Here is a 23,446-nt window from a genome sequence, read left to right as displayed (position 1 = left end):
GAAAGAAAGAAAGAAAGAAAGAAAGAAAGAAAGAAAGAAGAAAGAAAGAAAAAAAGAAAAAGAAGAAAGAAAGAAAAAGAAGATAATAAGTGTTGGCAAGGACATGAAGGAATTGCAACTTTCATGCATTGTTTGTGGGATTGTAAAATGTGGCAGCTACTTTGGAAAACAGTTTGGCAGTTCCTCAAGAAGTTAAACACAGAGTTACCATATGACCCTCCTGGCTATATATGCAATAGATATTAAAACACGTGTCTATACAAAGCCTGTACATGAATTTACATAAAAGGACGATTCATAATAGACAGCATGTGGATACAAACCTAATGTCCATCAACTGATGAATGTGTAAGTAAAATGTGGTATATCTATACAAAGGAACATTATTCAGTCATACAAAGGAATGGAGTGCATACTATCACATGGAAGAATCTTCAAAACATTACGCTAAGTGAAGGAGCCACTCACAAAAAGACACATGTTGAATGATCCTATTTATATGAAATGTACAGAATAGGCAAATCCATAAAAACAGAAAGTATTTTAGTGGTTACAGGAAGCTAGGAAGAGGGTAAAATGGAGAGGAAATGCTAATGGAGCTTCTTTTAGGGATTATATAAATGTTCTGCAATTAGATAGTGATGATAGAATTCACAATGCTGTGAATGTGCTGAAAACCATGGATTACATACTTTGAAAGGGTAAATTTCCAGTATATGAATAATATCTCAATAAAGCTCCTAGCTTTAAAAAGGTCACACACTGTATGACTGCATTTACTTAACATTCTTGAAATGACAAAATTATAGAGATGGAAGGAAAATTCATGGTTGCCGTGCATTAGGAATGGGGCAGTGGTCAATGTGAATTGAAAGAGGCAGCAGAAGGGAGATCGCTGTGGTTATGGAACAGTTCTGTGCCTAAATTGTGGTCATGGTTACACAGATCTACACATTCATGTAATAAAACAGCATGCACTATATATACACACATTCTAATGATGTCAGATTCCCAGTTTTGCTGTTACACTATAATTATGTAAGTAAGATGTAATCATTGAGGGAAGCAAGTGAGGAGTCCACAGGACCTCTCTCTATCATCTTTGGAACTCCCTGTGAATCTAATTATTTCTAAATAAAAAGTTAAAAAAATATTTTAAAAACCTTCAATGGTCTTCAAATCCGATCTTTGTCAACCATGTCCTAATGATTAAACTGCTTTTCAAAGAGTTTCTTAATACCTGAAAAAGACACCCTTGCATGTAGTTATAACATATTGCAGACTTTGAGGCAAATTTATCCCCCGTTGCAAAGAAATTATTTGGTACTCCTGTTTATTGATTAGTCTCCTATTTATTTAGAGTCAACCTAGTATTGTGATTCTTTCTCCCTGGTGCTTAGCACACTGCTTTGCACACAGCTGACACTCATGAAATATTTGACTATGAATGAACTGTGATCTTTAGGTCTCAGCAAACAGCTGTGGTAGCTCCAATTCATTACTGTGAAGCCTGATCTAAAGGCAATCTCTAGTTAGGGCACCTTCCTTTTTGCATACTTAAAGACTATTTTCTAGAGCAGTTTTGGTTCACAGCAGAACTAAAAGGAAGGTACAAAGAGTTTCCATATATCCCCATCCCCCACACATGCATAGCCCATCATCAACATCTGCCACCAATTATATCTTTACAAATAAAGAACCAACAAAGACACATCACAATAACCCAAAGCATCTTCTTTTCCACATATAAATTTCTCAGTCTCTGAAAAGTCTTTCTTTCATTGTACTTCTACTATAGTTTGCAGGAATATACTTCTCTGAGACTAAAGACCATGCAATTGCCACTATTTGTATGAGAATTTCGTAACTTAGGTGAGCCCTAGTTGTGTTGGTAAGCTTGTTTGGAATAAGTCACTTAACAAAAAAAAAGAGCCACTTTTTCTTTTTTTTTTTTTTAAAGATTTTATTTATTTATTTGAGAGAGAGAGAATGAGAGAGTGCACATGAGAGGGGGGAGGGGCAGAGGGAGAAGCAGACTCCCTGCCGAGCAGGGAGCCCGATGCGGGACTCGATCCTGGGACTCCAGGATCATGACCTGAGTCGAAGGCAGTCGCCTAACCAACTGAGCCACCCAGGCGTCCAAGAGCCACTTTTTCAATGACATAATGATATAATGTTATTGTGTGCCCTGGGTCAGAGGACCCCAGAGTATAGAACAGCACCTTAGTACTTAGTCTACTATATGCTCCCTCATATATGTGTCCCAGCTTCCCCTACTGCAGTGGCAATTTGAGGATAAGAAGGATCTCCATGGGACTAGGAACTGAATCGTATCCTGGAGAAAGCTCTCTAAAACAGATTTTACAATCCGAGATGGCTAGAAACAAGGATTAAAATGAGATGTTAGTCCAGTTGCAACACAGTAATACTGTTCCCCAAGACGCCCACACATGTCTATAATGATTAAAGTAGCCGATTTCCTGTAATGACTCTCAGGTTCCCCATTTCATCTCCTACCATAACTCCTCCACATGCCATGCTCCAGCCATAACCCACCACCTGAGCTTCTCCTACAGCCCCCCCCGCCCCCCCACCGCCCCGGCGACACCAGGCAGTTCCACATCACCATTTCTTTGCTTGGTTAATGCTTCTGCCTGAAGTACTTTCTCATCCACCATTGCATTTTCCAGAAAACATCCAGTCATCTTAAAAAAACACAAATCAATAAAAAGTGCCTTCGTTTGAAGTACTTCACATGCACTATCTCACTGAAGTTTTTTTTTTTTTTAATTAATGAGGCAGAAAGCATTAGAACCTCCATTTTATAGAAGAGGAAGTTAAGACACAGGAAGGTTGAGTGGTGCCCACAGTCACTCCATGAGGAAGCGGCAGAGCCCAAACAAAAGCCAGTTCTGTCCAACTATAAAGACCATGTTCATAAACAACACTCTTCTCCTTCCAAAACATTCTGTACTTCTACCATAGAATCCTCGGGGAATCTTCTAAAAATCCAGATACCCTTAATTCTGTAGTAACCTGTGTTATCAGAATCCCTGTTGCTGGAGCCTACAGGATCTCTATTTTGAAGAAGTTCCCCAGGTGACTAATGCGTACCCTGTTTGAGAATCACTGCCTGATGATATAAAAGGGTTTACAACAACTATTGATGCTTCCACGTAGCACTAAGAAATTGGATAGCATCTGAAACCAATTTTGAAAATTTAACCATTTTTCATAAAAGTTAAATGAGACATATCTATTTTGCAAAAATGAGAATCTGCAGAGAAGTATTTCCAAGAGTAACTGCATTCTGGTAACATTTTAATTACATTTTATAAATTAGCAAAAATCTGTTTTGTAAAGAAAAATGAATTTAAATTATCTTTCATTTAAATTTTTGACAAGGAATCAACTACAATTGGGTGGAGAAGATCTGAACATTTGATTGAGTGTATGGCTGTCTCAGTGGTCCTCAGGCATCAGAAATAAAATCTCAACTATGATGCAGAAATATCAGGAAGAGTTCAGGCATCAACTACTCAGTGTTTCGTGTCTCTGAAACAGTAAAGGGAGAATTATTATAATCGGTCCATTTGAAATGTAAGGAAACACAAAGAATGGCTAGAACAGTCCTCTGACATTTTAATAAGCATTGTTTTAAAGGAACAGAAATCTGAGGGAAAGGCAATGAAACTTGAAATTTTATTTTGCATGCTTATAGAGGACTTCCCCTTTGCCCCTTTATACTTTAATTTTTTTAACACAAGCCCCGTTGTTCTTGCAGTTAGAGAATGAGAGGTATTTGAAATCAGATTTTTTGGTGTGGTTTTTTGTTTTGTTTTGTTTTTTTACTTTTTATTTGGAGATAATTTTAGACTTAAAGAAAAGTTGCAAAGCACAGTTCTCAAATACTGCTCCACCCAGCTTCTACCATTAACAGCTTTCCTAACCACCGTAAAACTATCAAAACCAAACACTGTACATGGGTACTATATTCCTTACTAACGGAGAAACTGTTTGAATTTTGACAAGGATCACATTGGCCCTTCTCTCTGGACCAGGAGACAATCCAGGATCCCACATACTGCATGTAACTGCCATACCTTTTTTAATGTTCTCCTACCTGGGACAGATCCTCAGGCTCTGCCTGGCATCACCCAGACACTTTTGAAGAACACGGTCAGGGATTTTATGGAATGTCTCTCAATTTGAGTTGGTCAGATATTTTCCCACAATTAGATTAAAATCCTGCGTTCTGGACAAGAAGGTGATGTTATCAATCATTTCAAAGGACTCGTGATGCTGATAGACCTTTTTGTTTGTCAGAGAGAGAGAGAGAACACAAGCAGGGGGAGTGGCAGGCAGAGGGAGAGGGAGAAGCAGACCTCCCGCTGAGCAGGGAGCCTGACGTGGGACTCGAACCCAGGACCCCGGGATCATGACCTGAGCAGAAGGCAGATGCTTAACCAACTGAGCCACCCAGGCGTCCCAAAGCTGATAGATCTTAATCCTGGTGATACTAATTGGGTCACTTGGTTAAACTGGTATCAGTAAGTCTCCTTCAGCGTAAAGTTACTTGTTTTTCCTTTGTGACTGGGAACATGGAAGGATACTTTGAGATTCTACAAATATCCTCTTTTTCACTGTAATTTTAGCATCCATCACTGGTTCTTTCCTGCAACGGTTTTTACTATGATGTTTACCTAAAGGTAACTTTTGATTTCCCTCACTCCTTCTGTTTATTAATTGGGATCCTACAATCTAACCAGCTCTTTCCAACCTTCTGTATTTATTTATTGATTCAATTATTTATTTATATTAGGATGGACTCGTGGATATTCTATGGATTACGATTCATTACTATAATTATATTTATTTTGTTACTCAGATTGTCCCACTCTGACCTTTGGGAACTCTTTGAAGTTGGCTCTTTTGTACTTCTTCTATGTTCCCATCATTTTGTGAGCACTTCCTCACTGTCACCACAGGATGAATTATACTGTTTTGCTGTGAAAAACTGGGTGAATGATTTAAGATTTAGTACTGTTCAGAAACGAGAAAATAGATTTTTTCTCAGTCTTCCTGACCATTGCCGGCTCTGATACTTTATTCCTCTTTCTGAAAATTGGGTTTTCCCTCATACTCTAAAATATTTCATTTGCCAGAGAACAGTGAAGAAGTGCTAGATACACGTCAAATGCCTGACACAGAAAATTGATATTTATGGAAAGTAGTTTAAGGACAAGTTAATGATTCATTCCTACAGGTCAGAAGATTTTCTTTCTCTTTAGCAGAAAACCCTTTACTTTAATAAAAAAGTAAACAAAACCCCAATATATAAAGCATTCAAAAGCAAGAGTGTATTAGTATATATATAAATACTAATATAATGTTCAAAACTATAACATTTGCTTACCCTACAATCAGTATAAAAATTGGGGTTCTATATTATAGTTCCAGTTATTTAATGACCTTTTCCATTCAATTTATTTCTATAGTTTGTTTTGAGTACACATTTCGTGAAAACCTTAATTTGCATGACAAAGTAGTTGCAAACTATATGAACTTTTTGAACACTTCTATTTAACAATGTTAAGGTTCTCTTCAAGGTAAATTATTCAGGAACTTTTCTAAAAATAGTAAGAAATTTTGCTTTAAAGTTGAAACATTCAGGTTCTGGGTACTACAGAGAAATAAGTATACTCCACACTGTCTCCCACTGAATGTGGCTAAAAAACCTCGACAGAATACATGGAGCAGCTATTTGAGGATTCAAAAGTAAACAGCAGCAGATGGATTGGGGAAGAACAGAATTCAAATACCACCATACAAGCAGTAAGTTTACCAATTTTTTTACTGCTGTATCCCCTGGTCTGAACTCGTCACATAGGAAACAAAGAAGTGAGGCCGGGACTTTGCTATAGGTTGAACGTTTGTGCCCATCCCCCATACCCCCCCAATCCTTATGTTGAAATCTAGTCCACCAGTGGGTGGTATTTGGAGGTGGAGTCCTGGGGATGGGGGTGGGGGGAATCAGGTCACGAGGGTGGAGCTCTCAGGAATGGGACTAACACCCTCATAAAAGAGGCCTCCTCCGAGTGCGCCCTCACCCCTTCTGCCAGGAGAGAACAAAGCATAAAATCAGTGGACTATGAACCAGGAGGTGGATCCTCACTAGACGCCAAATATGTTGGCATCTTGATCTTGGATTTTTCAGCCTCCAGAAATGGGACAAATAAGTTTCTGTTGTTTATTAGGGACACAGTCTATGGTATTTTTGTTAATAGCAGCACAAATGGATTAGGATAGATGCAAACAGGGAAAGCTTGGGGAGAAGCCTTTTAGTTCTGGTTCAAGGAATGGGAAAGGGAATGCATAACGCTCAACAAGAGAGTGGAAACCCCCTGTTTTTTCTCTTTATCTATTCTCCTAGCCCCCAGCTCTCAGGCACGCTGTGGTAAGACGGTAGCAGCAGCTTTGACCAGCAGAGGCAATGGGAGCCAGCAAAAGCCCAACTCCTAAAAGAAGGGAACGTTCCTTGAAGTTTGATGGAACTATAGTTTAAAGGGTGGACTCAAATCTGATTGCACTTTTTTCCTCACTGTCCCATTGCCACTTGGCCCCAAAGACAGGTGCAGTTGTGAAAGTGAACATGAGAATAGCATAACTAAAGCCATAGTATCTGGCCAGAGGACCAAAAAGAGGCACCCCAGGAAACGAAATTACCAAGGAGATCTTGAGAGAAGAACTTGGGAATATGACTGCATTACATTACTTATGAACACCTGGACACATGCATACCTCAAGTTCAACAAATCACACTTTGAGAACTGAATTAACAGATACAACATCACCCAGAACCCAGACTGGCTATGAGGTGGTATATACACACCCCCAGGTTTGGATAGCTCTTCAAAAGTTTAGAAAATTGAACTGACATTAGCACTATTTCCCTTCAAAGGCTAATCAGAACTTAGTCTGAACCAATCACCTTGAAATGACCAATGTCATGTGAAAAACAGAGGGTGTGAAAACAATTGAATAAATTGAACTGAAAAACAACTGAATAAAAATGACAAGGTCTCAGCGATCTGCGGGACAATAACAAGAATGTATGAATATTTTATTCATCCTGTTTACAACTACATTGTAGGTCTACATTGTGCTTGTAATTAGAGACACAAAGACCAATAATCACAAAGGAACCAGCTTTAAGGGAGTATATAAGATATCCTACTCTTTATAAAACTCAAGACCTAACTCTCCATGCTCATCCACATACAACAAATTAAACCCTCTCAACACTAATTTGTTCTTTGACAATGAACTTCTAACCTCTGTGGTATCTTTTTGTTTTTATTTTGAGATATAATTTATATAACATAAAATCCATCCTCTTAAACTGACTTTAAATATATTCTCAAGTTTGTGCAAACATCACCACTACCTAATTCCAGAACATTTTCATCACCCCAGAAGGAAACCCCATATTCCTTAACAACCACTCCCCTACCCCTCTCCTTCTCTCAGTCCCTGGAAACCACTAATATACTTTCTGTCTCTCTGAATGGGTTTTATCTATTCGGAACATTTCATATAAATGGAGTCATACAATAGGCGGCCTTTTATGTGTATCTCCCTTCACTTAGCATAATGTTTCCAAGGGCCATTCATGCTGTAGCATGTACCCTTTTATGGATGAATAATATTCCATCACATAGATATACCACCGTTTGATTATCCATTCACCTGCTTATGAAAATTTAGGTTGTTTGTGTCTTTTTAGGTATTATGAATAAAGCTTCCATGAACGTATGCGGGCACATTTTGTACAAATCATATTTTTTGAAATCTTATACCTAGGACTGGACTGAAAGCACCGGGTCCAATGGTTACTGCATGTTTAACGTTTTGAAGAACTGCCAAACTATTTTCCGAAGCAGCTACACCATTTCACATTGCCACCAGCATGTGCAAGGGTTCCAATTCATCTATACCCATAACAACACCTGTTACTGTCTTTTTCATTACAGTCACCCTAGTTATATCACACTATAATTTTGATTTATATTTCCCTAATAATTTGTGAGTTGAGCATCTTTACATGCGCTCAATGGCCATTTGTATATCTTCTTTGGACAAGTGTCTCTTTAAATCCTTTATCCATTTTTAATTATTGTATTTGTCCTTTCATTGCTGAGCTGTAGGAATTCCTTATATATTCTGGATACCAAATACTTATGGTATCTTTGACTCTAACTTGTAGGGTTCCCAATATACAAGTAGTCACTGAGTCCAATCACTTCTTTTTAGTGTGGCTTTTATCTCTTATTTTCCAGACCCACCATAATCATTGTAGTTCAGGCTTTTAACACCTGATGCCTAGATGAATCATTCAGCAACATAATCTTCTAATTGATCTAGGGCAAAAGCTTTCTAGAAGATCTTCTTTCCTGTGGTTTTAAAAGCACCCATCAAATCATCTTGCACTTGGCATCAAAATTAATATTTCCTACATATGAAGTTCTTGATTTACATGGCTTTGTTAGGAAAGTCTTCACTTTCAATCAATTCTATATTAGGCCAACAATCTTTAAGAATTTTAGGGGTTGATAATATTTCAGAATTTAGGTACAAGGTTACTGTCCCTTTTTCATGAGGCATGAGTGGAAGGCAGTACAGAGAAGCAGGTAAAAGAAGCAATCACATTAAAAATAACTCCCTACACACAGGATCTGGTATTAAAGAGGGCACGTTCTGCATGGAGCACTGGGTGTTATATGCAAACAATGAATCATGGAACACCACATCAAAAACTAATGATGTAATGTATGGTGATTAACATAACATAATAATAAAAAAAAAGAAAGAAATGCATTTGGAATTCTGAAATAGTCTTTTAAGTTTTAATTCGAAAGAGAAAGAAACAAAGTGATGCTTTAAGAGCTTTGAGGGAAAAGGTAGCTGAGATAATGCTGAGCTGATAGGGAGTCAGAGGCAAAGAAAGGAGAGGAAACATAGACTGATAAAGGATGAGGACTCTAGGGGCACCTGGGTGGCTCAGTAGGTTAAGCGGCTGCCTTCGGCTCAGGTCATGATCCCAGGGTCCTGGGATCAAGCCCCGCATCAGGCTCCCTGCTCAGCAGGGAGCTTACTTCTCCCTCTCCTGCTCCCCCTGCTTGTGCTCTCTCTCTCTCTTTCTCTCTATCAAATAAAAAAAATAAATAAATCTTTGGAAAAAAAAAAAAGGATGAGGACCCTAAGTCCTTAGTGAGTGAGTGAGGAGCACACAAAGTGTCTGTAACAGAAGGAGAGGTACATCAAGGAAGGTGAGAGGACACAGAAGATACTTAGTACTATATATATAATATATAAGGCCATTTTTGTTTCCAACACTTGGCCCACAGGGAAAATCCAAATCCTTTAGAGTAGTATTTGAGTGCTTCACGATTAGGACCCAAGTTACACTTCCAACTTAATCTTCTACCATCTCCTATAATGATTCTCAAAATACAGTTTGTACCAGAATAATTCTAGGAAATCTACATAAGCCAATTCCTGAACTTCATCCAAAGACATTAAAAACCACTGGGCTTGGTTAGCTCCAGAAATATGAATTTTAACAAGGCCCCTGGATGATTCTAACCCAGGTGTTCTTTTGGAGAACACTCTAAAAACACTACCATAAAATTTTACATTCGTCTTTCAAAAAGGCACAATAAATGGGAGACCAAACCTAGCAAGGTAAGGACAAAGAGACTAAGAAGCCCAGCAGAGCACAGTCAGACCTTCTTAAAGGTGTAAGTATAAGTGGAAAGCACAAAGTACAAAGTAAAAGAAATTTAGCACATGAATATTCTGATAGGGTAAAGAACTTCAGGATCTCCCAGAAAGGCAGGGTGGAATGCAAGAGGGTAGGACTTCTGAAATGATGGGTAAACTGCTCAGCAGACCCTTTTCTCAACAACATAGCAAGTTGGCTTGTGGAAATTATTGTTAAAAACAATTTAAAGTCCCTGGAAATTATTGTAAGGACATACAGCAGATGAAGAAATATTCTCTCAAGGAAATCTGCTCAATCTTAGAAAGAAGTGAGAGTCTGGCATTTGAGGCATGGCTCACTCCACTGACATCCCCTTTCCACCACCACCACCAAGCTCCAGAATTCCATGTGATAAAAGCTTTAACCCAGAACTCTACTCCAAGCAGGTGAGGCCAAGATAATGGGAGCTTCCTCTCTGCCCAGCTCTCACTCTGGGACTATAGTTGTATCCCACTAGGGACAGGCGACTGTCTCTCTGACTTCCCTTAGCCTGTGCTGCAGAAGCTTTATTCCAGGCAGGCACAGGCAGGAGGATGTAGTAGGTCATAAAAATAAAGAGCTCCCCAGCTCTCCCTGAGGGGACTGTTGTTTTTTTTTTTTAAGAGAGGTTGGAATGACCTTAGGCCATTTCATCCTCAATGACCTAAGGGGGTTGTTGAAAACAACAGGGATCTTTGTGGAGAGCAATTAAAAGAAAGCTGGTAGCTCCAGAACACAAGCAAAACAGCACATAATTACCAAAAATTTAAGAGAGAGAACCAGGGAAGAGACCTTTGGGAAAAGCTCTCCTGGGCTCACAATCAACTCTTCATGTTAAGGAAGAGGTGCATGCATGCCAGGCTGTGCCCACTAGGAGCAATCAGAGCAGTCAGAGCAAGATGTGGAGACAGATCTGAAAGCATTCATCACGCTGCATCCTGACCCAGCAACAAGTCAAAAGCCTCACTGGCATGGGCTCAAACAATCTACCAAACACTGACTTAAGTAAGCTACTCTGACCCAGGGGTGATGCCTAGGAAGCTATGCTTAAAAATAAAATCACACTTATCTTTGCAAGTCTGGGCAACTGTGTGAGTGCCCAAGGTTGTGCTCTCTCAGAAGCAGATCACTGAGGGAATCCCCGAGCTATTAGTCCCTGGCTGAAAGGAGGGAAAAAGAAAAAAAAAAAAAAAAAACTAAATTCCCTTTACTGTGATAGCAGCTTCCAAGTCACACACACAACCAACTACAAAGGATAAGAATCTAACTGGCTAAGAACGACCTTTGCCCAATAAGTGGCCTCTGCAACTCAGGAGAGACCTGCAGGTAAAAGATAAAAGCAAGTGGAAACCATCTGAGCTGGGACCTCAGGGGTTATGCATTGCAGGGAAAATGGACTTCACAGAATTGGTGCAGCCAAGTCACTGCTGTTTGACCTGTTAAGAAACAAAACAGCCCCTGGAGTCAAAGGGGCTCTAATATATCCAGATATCAACAAATTATGAGACAAGCAAAGAAACAGTAAAGTCTGACCAATACACAGAAAGAAAACACTGGCAATAGAAACCACCTTTGAAGAGGCCCAGATGGTGGACTTAGCAGGAAAAAACTTCAAAGCAGCTATTATAAATATGTTCAAAGAACAAAAGGAAGCCATGCTTAAGTAATTAAAGGAAGATATGAGGACAATGTCTCATCAAAGATATCATATCAATAGAGAGATAGAAATATTCCAATTATTAAAAGGAACCAAATGGAAATTCTGCAGTCAAGAAGTACAATAACTGAGATGAAAAATTCATGGGAGGGGCTCAACCATGTATTTGAATTGTCAGAAGAAAGAATCAGCAAATTTAGAGATAGATTAATAGAGATTATTCAATCGGAAGAAGAGAGGGAAAAAATGAAGAACAGAGCCTTAGAGAAGTGTGAAACACCATTAAGAGCATAAACCTACACATAAATAGCAGAACCAGAAGGAGATTTGAGAAAGAGACAAACAGTATCGAAGAAATAATGGCTTAAAACTTTCATGAAAGTTTTCATGAAAAACATTAGTCTATACATCCACGAAGTTCAGTGAACTCTAAGTATGATAAATGCAAAGACATTCACACACACCCAGACAGATAATACTCAAAATGTTCAAAGACAAAGAGGAAACCCTGAAAGGAGCAAAAGCAAAATGACTGATAACATATCAGGGAGCTGAATAAGATTAACATATAACATCTCATCAGACATCATGGAAGTCAGAAGGCAACATATTAAAAGCGTTAGAAGTAAAAAACTGTCAAACAAGAATATTGTATCCAGCAAAACTATCTTTCACAAATGAAAGCAAACTAAAGATAACCCCAGTTATACCAAAACTGAGAAAATCTGTTGGTAGTGGACTTATAGTTTAATAAATATCAAAGAAAGCTCTTCAGACTAAAAGTAAATGATACTATAGAGCACTGTGAATCCACACACAGATACACAAAAAGAATACCAGTAAAATAATCACATAGGCAATTATAAAAAACAATATAATTACATATTTTTCCTTTCTTCTCTTGGCTGATTTAAAAAGCTATTGCCATATACAATATGTATATAGTGTACTGTTGGACCTATAATATATAAATGTAATGTATTTAACAATAATAGCACATGGGGAGTGGATAAGAGCAAAAAGATGTACTGGATTAAGGAAAGAACATCAGATCCAACTCAAATCTTTAACTTAAGTCCACAGGTAGAAATTAGGAAAATAAAATAAAATAAAAAGATTAACATAAAAATTCTATAAATATATATTTGCTCTCATTTATCAGCTGGCTTGAAAGATTTAATATAACATATTATATAGAGTAATAATTATAACAGTGTATTGCTGAGTTTCTAATATATATATAGATGTTAGATAGATGATACATAGATGAGAGATAGATAGACAGATAGATAGATGATAGATAGATAGATAGAGATATATAGGAGTAAAGTTTCTAGATTTCACTGTAACTAAATCAGTATAAAAATGAAGTCAATTCTTTTTTGCCCATCTTCCCACCCCTCTTGCCTCTGGCAATCATCAGATTGTTCTGTATTTACAGGTCTGATTTTGCTTTTCATTTGTTTATTCATTTGTTTTGTTTTTTTTAGATTTCACATAAAGATGGACTCACATGTCTTTCTCTAGGACACTCTAAGTCAATCCATGTTGTCACAAATGGCAAGATCTCATATTTTTTTATGGCTGGGTAATATTCCAGTGTGTGTGTGTGTGTGTGTGTGTTACTTTCTCTATTCATTCATCTATTGATGGACACTTGGGTTGCTTCCTATATCTTAGTTATTATAAATAATGCTGAAATAAACATAGGGGTGCATATATTTTTTTTTAAATTAGTGTTTTCACTTTCTTTGGGTAAGTACCCAGTAGTGGAATTATGGGTGAAAGGTAGTGGGAAATACAGGCTTCCAGCTATGGAATGAATAAGTCATGGGAATAAAAGGGGCGGCTTAGGGAATAGAGTCAGTGGTGCTGTGATAGTGCTGTACGGGACAGATGGTATAGCTATACTTGGAGCACAACATAACCTAAAAAGTTGCTGAATCGCTATGTCGTACACCTGAAACTAATGTAACATTGTGTGTCAACTATACTCAAATAAAAAGAAGCTGAAGTCAATTCTGATAAGATATATATTATAGGCCCTAAAGAAACCAATTTAAAAAAAGCTCAAAATGTCATTGAAAGTTATGAAAGGAATTAAAATATTATACTAGAAAATATCTACCTAATACAAAAGAAGTGAATGAAAGGAACAGAGGAATAAAAAAGAATGAGGCACATAGAAAACAAAAAGGAAAATGTCAGGTGTAAATCCAACCGCATCAATAGTAACTAAGTATAAATGGCTTAAACAATATAATCAAAAGGCATACATTTTCAGATTGGATTAAAAAAACAGGATCCAACTATATACTGTCTACATAAGAGATACTTTAGATTCAAACATGCAAATAGGTTGAAAATAAAAGGATGAAAAAGATGTACAATGAAAACAACAATCATAAAAGAGAATGCAGTGGCTATACTAATACCAGAAAATAGATATTTTAGGGCACCTGGGTGGCTCAGTTGGTTAAGCGACTGCCTTCGGCTCAGGTCATGATCCTGGAGTCCCTGGATCGAGTCCCGCATCGGGATCCCTGCTTGGCAGGGAGTCTGCTTCGTCCTCTGACCCTATCCCCTCTCATGTGTTCTCTCTCTCTCATTCTCTCTCTCTCAAATAAATAAATAAAATCTTAAAAAAAAAAAAAAGAAAATAGATATTTTAAAAAATCTTACTAGAAATAGAAATTTATCCCTTTATCATCATAATAAAGGGATAATTCTTTAAGATGATATTACAGTGGTAAACATATGCACGTAACATCAGAGCCCAAAATCTATGAGGCAAAACTGACTGAAAGGAGAGACAGACAATTCACGAATAATGGTTGGAGATTTCAGCACCCAACTTTCAATAATGTATATAGGGACCAGGCGGAAGATGAACAAGGAAATGTAAACATTAAACAATGGTAAAAACAAACAAGACCTGACAGACATCTATAGCATACTCCAACAGAATACACATTCTTAAGAACACTGAGAACATTCTGCAGAATGGATCCTATGCTGGGACATAACATAAGCCTCAATAAATCTGAAGGAGCTGAAATCATTCAAAGTATGTTTTTCAAACACAATGAATGAAATCAGAAATCAACATTAGAAAGTTTGAGAAATGCACACAAATGTGGAAATAAATAAAAACACTTTTAAATAATCAAAGTTCTGAAATTAACCCTTACATTAATGGCTAATTGATTTTGAACAGTGCCAAGAAAATTCAATGGGAAAATATTGGTCTTTTTAACAAATGATGCAAAAACAACTGGATATATCCATATGCAAAATAGTGAAGTCAGACTCCACACCTTACAGCATAGCACACACACACACACACACACACACGCACGCACGCACACACATGCAAAATGGATCACAGACCTGAATATAAGATATAAAAATTATAAAACTCTTAGAAAATTTAACTGTAAATATTCATGTCCTTAGATAAGCAATGGTTTCTTAGTACAACACCTAAAGCACAGGTAATCAAAGTAAAAGAGACAAATTGCAAATTCAGGCTCCATTTTTAACTGCTGAGTTCTTACAGAATGTAGATTATAGAATGTACATTCTTATAGAACGTAGATTCTTACAGAATGTACATTTCAAGATCCTGTAGGCTTTGAGTACACCATTTTGTATCTCTTCCTCTTTCATCATTAATCAGTTTAGAAAAGTTCTTCAAATATCAATGGTTCTCAGTCCCTGTCAATCGTTGCTCATGTTCAGTACCACCAATAATAAAATTAAAATGCTTTTTAATATAATAACTACAATAAAATGATAATGAAAAATGTTTTCATTTGAATAAATCTGTGAAATCATAACCTTTAATATTGGCTGTAAGAGAGAGAGAAACACATATGGAGAGAGTAGCTCTACAAAAAAAAAAAAGGAAACTTTCAGATATTCTCAGGTCACAAATAATTTCAGAATCACTGAACAGTAAAAGTGGAAACCCTCCATTAAATTCCTCTTAATCATCGAAAAGGAATTTATTAGTAATATGACAAACTGATTGCAAAAGGTATTTAAAAGGATGAAGAGTCCTTTGGTAAGTTGGGAGATACAGGCTTCCAGTTACGGAATGAATAAGTCATGGGAATAAAAGGTGCAGCATAGGGAATATAGTCAGTGGTATTAAATAGTGCTTAAGTGATAAAGACATTTTGCAACTCCTTGTCAGATTTTAAACTTTTGTTAATTCATTAAATAGGATTCTTTATGCCTATTACTTCTCACTGCTAAAATACCCAGAACGTTTATGTGTAACTCTTCTTTGACACTGGACACACTTTACCTTAAACTGGACTGTGGGACCTCCTTGAATGTTTAATAGCTTTATCTTTGTTGATTCACTGCTTTCCATCATACCCTCCCCTTGCCAAATACCTAATACAAGACTCTATGTATAATATAGCATACATAATATAGTCTTGTATAGTACATACATTATATATGTGTGTATATATATATAGATATATATATGAAGAGAGAGAAAGGGAGGGAGGGAGGGAGAAAGAGAGGGCAAGCACGTGACAGCCATCAATTACTATTTGCTAAATGAATGAATGAATGTCTGAGTGAATAAGCGGATTACATTCCCCTGCTCTGAACCATGCCTCTCACATTTTCATAAAAAGATCAAAAGAAGGCTTTTTCTCTTTAACATAAATTCTACAATCTTATTTCCATCAACATCAATCAAGAAATGTCCAAGGCATTCCAGTTGGATATTTAAGTATATTTGTGTTATATTTCAAAGAAATTGGTGCCTCCAAATTTCTTAGCTATATTTAAAAAATGAACATAAAATGCCAGTAATGTTATACTATGTCCTTTATTTTTATTTGACATTTCAGTGGGTTTCCTCTTACATAATAAGAGATGAGGTTTCTTGCATTTTCTTCTCAACTCAACAAAATAAAATTAGACATTACTGCCTAATACTTTATATTTTAATATAAAGTTGAAGGCTTAAACTCTCCATTTTTATCTCATTTAATCACTTAAGCCTAAAGCACATTATTTCTTCAAAAATTTAAAGTATTATTCCCAGGTATCATAAGACAAACACACACACAATATATCTGAATTTGTTCACCACCTAAAGTGTGTCATGTATGTTCAGAAATACACACAAAATTTAATTTTTAATCTCCTTTGTCTACCAGGAATTATTTCCAGACATATTGTTTTATCTAGATTTTCATCAACTGTTTTCCAGTTGTAGGGAGCCCTGTATGTGTGTGTTTCCCAGCAGTGTTAGAGACAAGGATAGAATCGTGCTTGAGGTGTGTAAGCCCACCAGGCTATACAACCGCATTTCAACAAATATTAGCTAATGCCATGGAGAAGGCAGTCTTTAAAATGCATCAAAAACGCGAGTATGTCTGTGAATGTGCACGTGCGTGCAGGAGCGTGTGCGTGCATGAGTGTAGAAAGGGCTTGAAAAACAGCTTTGTATTTTGGGGTGCTTCTGACACTTACTATATGAATACTGAAAGCTTTTTTTTCCCAGATGCTCAGATAGTTTGCCAGGATGTGCTAAAAAACCAAATCGCTTGGAGAACATGAGCTAGCCTAGAGATTAATAAAACCTCCAACTTCACAGGCTTCCACAAATAATGATATGAAAACAACAGATAATTTTAAGCTATCAAATATTTCAATATTTCAATACTTCACTCTGTTTGCTTCTATGACATATTTATCCCATACGAAAGATGTGAGTTGTAATGGCCTTCTGGGACAGGAAGAAGAAGTTTTCTGTAGAAAATGTTAAATTAATTTTGATGGTGATACAAAGTTAAGGAAGGGTTGTTAAGGGATGGCTTGCTGCCACGGGGTGGGGTTTTGTTTTGGTATCCTTTTAGAGCCTGCAGGTGTTTGGCACCAGCTAAAATCAGGGCCAGCTGTGATGTTTCAGTTCTGATACTTCCCTCCCAATAGTTCTCAGAAGTGATGCTTCAGGGTGAGTCTTACACCTGATGGATTCAACGTGTGTGGTAGAAATGTGAAGGCTCTGTTAAATAACACCAGTTTGGCGACACCCTTTTGCCCTCTCTTCCCCACCCATGGGTCATGGCAGCAAGGAGAGAAAAAAAAAAAAACATTAATCAGAGATTCGGTCATTCATATCTATATATTCTTTAATTGCGCAGTTCAGTCGAAGAATACACTTAGAATCGCCAAATACACGGTCTTAAGCAAAATGCAAAAAACAGGGTAACACAATCTCTTTTGATTCTCATGGTAGATAATGATGCTATTAAATGCTCTCGGTGGTGGGATCCATACCTATTTTTGCAGGAATCTGAATAGTTTCTATTAAAAGCTGCATTTTCTTTTAAGTTTGTTTGGGTTGGAAAACCTCAAACCACAATGTATTTTATGCACATGTTCCCCAGGGTATGTTAAATAGGACCATACTGAGGTCATCTAGCAAGTTTTTCAAACTTTTTAAGAATTCCTTTAATGTACTACACAATCTTGGCCTGGTTTAAAAAAGATATTTTAAGAAAGCACTTAAAAAATGACTCTTAAAATCGATATGCAGATAATCCATATTGCATTTCTATAAAATACACAGAGTTTTCCACAGATAATTTATCACCGAGGGAGAAAAACAAACTACCACTAAAAGGTTTTTGGATCAAAATTCCTCTAAGCTATCAGTAAATACAGACCAAAACTCCCACAGTATTCTTGACTGACTTAACAGTGGATGCTTGGAGGACCCTTTCAACCTTTCAGAGTCTGCAGCAGATAATCAGAGGCTAAAATAAAAGGTAGACAACGTTGCATCTATCCAAGAAAAAAAAAAATCATCTGCTCTTTCAGCTGAGTCAAAAAAAAAAAAAAAAATCAAGTTTCCTCAGAACATGAGGCCATGATGAAATTATTTAGGTTCGAAATAGTTTCTACCATCAAGTACATTTTTGTCGTCTACCGAGCTCAAACCACAGATGAAGGGTGAATGGCCCACTTGATAAGCAGGCCCCCAGAAAATCCTCTCCTGCACTCTGATGCTTCTGACTTTCCTTTTTTTCTTTTTGGTTGGACACACCCCTCTTCACTTCATCAAAGCCTCACTTCCGGCGCCGTGTTCCAGGCCTTGTACTTCACCCAAATCAATTTTCCGTTGAGCTACAGCTGTGCTACAGCGAGCACGAGAGCCAGCCACGGGCGCCAGTGGCGGGGTCCCACATCTGAGCACAAGTGGCCGGTTCCATGCACCCCCGGGCCAAGAAACTCTACAGCTCATGGGGGAAAAACAAGGGAGGACACCTTAAACGGAAATGATACTTTTACGGAAAATAAAAAATAAGAAGAGTTTCAGCAATCAGAAATGATGAAGGATTGAGAAGTTCTTGGCACAGAGTTCGCGAATGCCTTTTCTTAAAAAGAATATTACAGCTCGATTCTTAAGCTAGGGATCCCCAACCCCAGAGCCACACTGATTTTGTTTGTATCCACCAAACAAAGGTCTTTGTATCCACCAAACAAATATAACCTTGAGCAAAGGTCTCCACCGAAGAAGGTGTTTTTTAACAAAAATATTACCTTAAAGGGTACCATTGTAACCCAGAGTTACTCCTGTGTCTTGAGCCTTTACCTCTGGCAATCCCTACTGCCCTTGATAAACATTATCACATGTAACACGACAATATAGAGCAAAGATCCTATTACACCCCTTTACCGTTGAGAAAACTGAAGCCCAGTAAGTTTATAAAGCTGCCCAACAATTTTGACTCTGTGGTCTTAACCATTATGCAGTGCTTTCCAAACAAAGGCTATAGATAGACGCTGTCAGCCCCACCCAGGGGACGCACAATAGCCCCTTGATCATTTGGAAAACCTATACTTGGCAGAGTTTAACCAACTCATTCATTCACGGATTCATACAACAACAATATTTACTGTGTATCTGCTACCTAAGTCGATTTTAGATTTATTTTTTCAGAAAGGAAGAGAATTACTAAATTCATGTTAAATCCCTAGCACTTGGTACATAAGTACAATAAAGGTTTGTCAAATGAACTTTTGAAAGTAGTCCTAAGACATAACTCCCTGATTTTTTCACATTTTACATTTCTTCCAAAATTCAAAATGATAATGGAATTCTTTTTAAAAGAGCCAAGTGTACTTACCTCTCATGCCAAACAGTCCTACATACAATGGCCAGAGTCGTCCGTGCTAATTTTTAAAATGTAACAGTATTGCATTGCTCTCTAGTCCTTCTAAAACTCCAGATAAATTTTATGTGTACATTTGGCATTTAAACTGCAAAGAACGAAAGTATATATAAAAGAGACCAACTCCACTCTTGCAACTAGGGTACAATTGTCAGTAATTATCACTGGATGATTAAGAATTTTTGATGTTAGAATAGTAACAGGAGCTACTTTTGGGGGATAAGAAGGCAATTTTCAGAGACTCCTGGGGTAGTAGCAAAAGCTAAAAATATGCCGTAGACCAATATTAGAAACTTGAGGGTCCAAAAGAGTTGAGATAGAACAATTAAAGTAATTAAACCGAACTACAAGGGAAAACTGGGAATGAAAAACCTAACTATCCTATATTCAATCTGAAGCAGCCCATAAGGTGAACAATTTGAAGGGTGGAACCTTGGTTCCTTGTTCATCAAAACCTAGAAAATAGGTAATGTTAGAAGATACCCAGTGATTCGTCTCGGGTTAGCCTGGTGATGGGTATTAAAGAGGGCACGTTCTGCATGGAGCACTAGGTGTTAAGCACAAACAATGAATCATGGAACACTACATCAAACACTAATGATGGAATGTGTGGTGTTTAACATAACATAATAAAAAAAAAAAAGAAGATACCCAGTGATTTTTAAAATAACGTTCTTTGTGCCTGAAAATACACAGGTGAAGCAACAGAAATGTTGATGATAAAACTCTCAGAAATGATCTCTAGGGAAACGTGCCCTCAAATCGAGTTAAACGCCAAGTCCTACACAGCTTGGTACCATTTTTAAGAAGGAAAATGATAGCAAAACCCACCCATTCCCCCACAACAACTCAAAGCCAAAGCTTGGCCTCATTTGAAGTTATGAGTGAGAACACTGGTCCTCCGAGTCTAGTACGTTTCAGAGTGTGCTCACTGCTGCCTCATGGCAAGGAGCTATTAATCACCAGACATTAATCCACTGATGCAGCGAGGACCCTGTCATAGAAACCCAGTACATATCCAGCGGGGCCCTTAATCTCAAATACTTATTGGCCATTGTTTTATTATGGACAAAGCCTTGGCATATTCACGATGTTGGCAGGAAGATAACACACAGCAGAATTCCTGAATCCACTCATTTTTTTCCTCCAGTAAATATCATGAACACTGAATTAAATATATGTCAATTCTCCTTGAAGCAGATACTCATGTAAAAGATAGGTACCAAAGTTAAAAAGGTCAGTTTTCAACAAAGTTCTCCTCCCCTAGCAAATCATATTCCAGTTTCCATAATTCATTTCAAAGAAAAACCGGTTACAATATAAAGAATATTTTTAGACCTATAATTTTGAAGTGTTGGAAGCTGATAAGATATGTGAATAATCATAGTGAAAGCTTCATAGAAAAATGGCATTCCTCTACCTTTTGGGATTAATATGTGAATCTGAGAAGCAGTAAATTGCTTGCAGTGATACTGATTAAAGTAATAAATCAAAAATTATTTTGATAGCCTCTAAAAATAATAATTTGAACAATGTTATAGAAAAAACTCATTTTTTCAGGTGATCCTGATTCCTGGGGCCCAAAAAGAAGCTTATAAGAATTTTTCAGTACAAACCTCTATTCAAGTACAATTGATTCTTCACAAATAATGCACTTTATTAATCAAAACATATAAAAGCCTCTCATTTGCAAAATTAACCATGACTTGCTTTGTACACTTTAAGATAGCCATCTGGTGAGATGTGGGCTGCAACTATAGAAGTTGTCATACTTCCTTCTATAGAGAATGATCTCTGAGGGCCTGAGCCCAACCTCTCAATTATCTACATTTCCCATTTTTCAGGAGAAACAAATGTCCTGACCTTGCAAACTTTATGTAGAGACTGCTGCAGAAATATGTTAGATCTGATGGGCGTAAAAGTATGATTGTAGACAGCCAGTTCTAAATTGATTCTTTTTACTTCAGACCCACAGTCTAACGTAACCGTCAAAAATCACGTTACATGACTTAAGCTCAAGGCCAATGGCTCACGTGTATTTACGTGAATCAATCTGGATAAAGAGAGGCAATTTCTTGCATTTTTTAACTACCATGTACTAAAAACTTCAAAAACCAAACCTGGGGTTCTGCAAATACGTTCTTCATGTCATTGATTGGGCCATACGCAACCCCGCTGCCTTCAAAGAGGTATAACCACTTGCTGGTCATTTCTTTTTCAAACCTAGGAACAGACCCAAAAAAGATGGATTTTTACACAACAGTTTTTTCTCATATGGCCCTCTTTCGAAGCAACCAGTAACAACAAAACTATGTTTCTTAGGCTTTCTTTGCTCCTAGTTTTGAGAATGTTGCCTAACTCAAACAACTTGACTTGTCCAGGAGTGGTAAGAATAGCCAACCAGCTCTCATTGTTTGAAGGTCCACCATTAGACATATAATCCCTCCTATTTCTGTGTCTGTGTGCTTTTTGACAGGGAGTCCCGTGGAGAAGGCAGATTGTGTGGGAAATGGTTTTAGCTGAGCTTCAATTGTTACTGTATTGAGCACCTTATAAATATAACAATATAATTGCAATTTTGAGCACAATGTCATTGTGCAAAGTGTTTTTTAGGATTCGGGCATAGTACATCAGTTTAAGGTAGATTGATATACTAAATTATTCCTCCAAACAAAAAATAAACAAATGTAGTTGTTTTAAAAGAAAGCTATATGTTCAGGGCGCCTGGGTGGCTCAGTCGGTAAAGGGGCCGACTCTTGATTTTGGCTCGGGTCAGGATCTCAGGGTCCTGGGATCGAGCCCCACGTTGGGCTCTCTGCTCAGGAAGGAGTCTGCTTCTCCTTCTCATTCTCCCTCTGTGCTCTCCCTCTCTAAAATAGATAAAAATCTTTAATTAAAAAAAGAAAGCTATATCTTCTACCTCCATTATATTTAAAGTACGCCACAATTAACAGCTACAACCATTGGCCTAAACACAACTTTAGCTACTTATTTGCACTATGACTTCCTAATCAGAACAAATCTAGGCATGTGAAGACTGATATATCAGTTTAGCCAGCAATGCTCAAATCCAGCCAAGTCCTTTACCTCTGTTTTGTTTTTTCTATAATTTACAATTAGACTTCACAGACATAAAAGCTTATTTGATTCCCTTTATTTTCTCTATTATGTCAAGGAAAGGGGACCTAATTCATTAATGAGATTCACCGTTTGTTTGTTTTTTTAAGATTTTATTTATTTATTTGACAGAGGGAGACACAGCAAGAGAGGGAACACAAGCAGGGGGAGTGGGAGAGGGAGAAGCAGGCTTCCTGCGGAGCAGGCAACCTGATGCGGGGCTCGATCCCAGGACGCTGGGATCATGACCTGAGCTGAAGGCAGACGCCCAATGACTGAGCCACCCAGGCACCCCGAGATTCACCGTTTTATATTTCTTCTTCACCATTTTATATTTCTTCTTGTGAAACAGTGAAACAGAAATAAAATCTTGGATCCTCAAAGACAACTCAACAGTCATAATTTGTAACATATGAAGAATTTAGAATTACTAATTGTTAAAATAGCAAGCTATTTCTAGCTAAGTAATAATCTAGGTGAAAAGAGATTTTTTTTAAAAAAAAGCATTAGGTAAAATAGATTATTGACAGCAAGCAGAAGGCTTCACTACTATGGGAGGACAAGTGGAAATATAGTAGAAATAGTGTTCACGGACTTCTACTCAGCAGTCTTAGACATAGCTAGAATTAATCTTAGGTTTGCAGATTCCATGGGAAATTA

At 37.4% G+C, this 23,446-nt stretch overlaps 1 protein-coding gene across 1 annotated transcript in view; it reads right to left on the bottom strand.

Moving 5' to 3' along the window:
- Positions 1-23,446, bottom strand: part of SUGCT (succinyl-CoA:glutarate-CoA transferase) — a 641,807-nt gene that overhangs the window by 329,920 nt on the left and 288,441 nt on the right. Inside the window, exon 11 of the mRNA XM_081799712.1 lies at positions 21,790-21,892. Coding sequence (XP_081655838.1) covers positions 21,790-21,892 — 103 coding nt within the window. The remainder of the gene's footprint in view (positions 1-21,789; positions 21,893-23,446) is intronic.

This window comes from Leptonychotes weddellii, chromosome 12, assembly GCF_054177405.1.
Source record: "Leptonychotes weddellii isolate Sample4059 chromosome 12, ASM5417740v2, whole genome shotgun sequence".
Classification (NCBI taxonomy): domain Eukaryota; kingdom Metazoa; phylum Chordata; class Mammalia; order Carnivora; family Phocidae; genus Leptonychotes; species Leptonychotes weddellii.
Note: the sequence above shows the minus strand (reverse complement) of the source record. Positions and strands in the feature narration are given on the sequence as shown.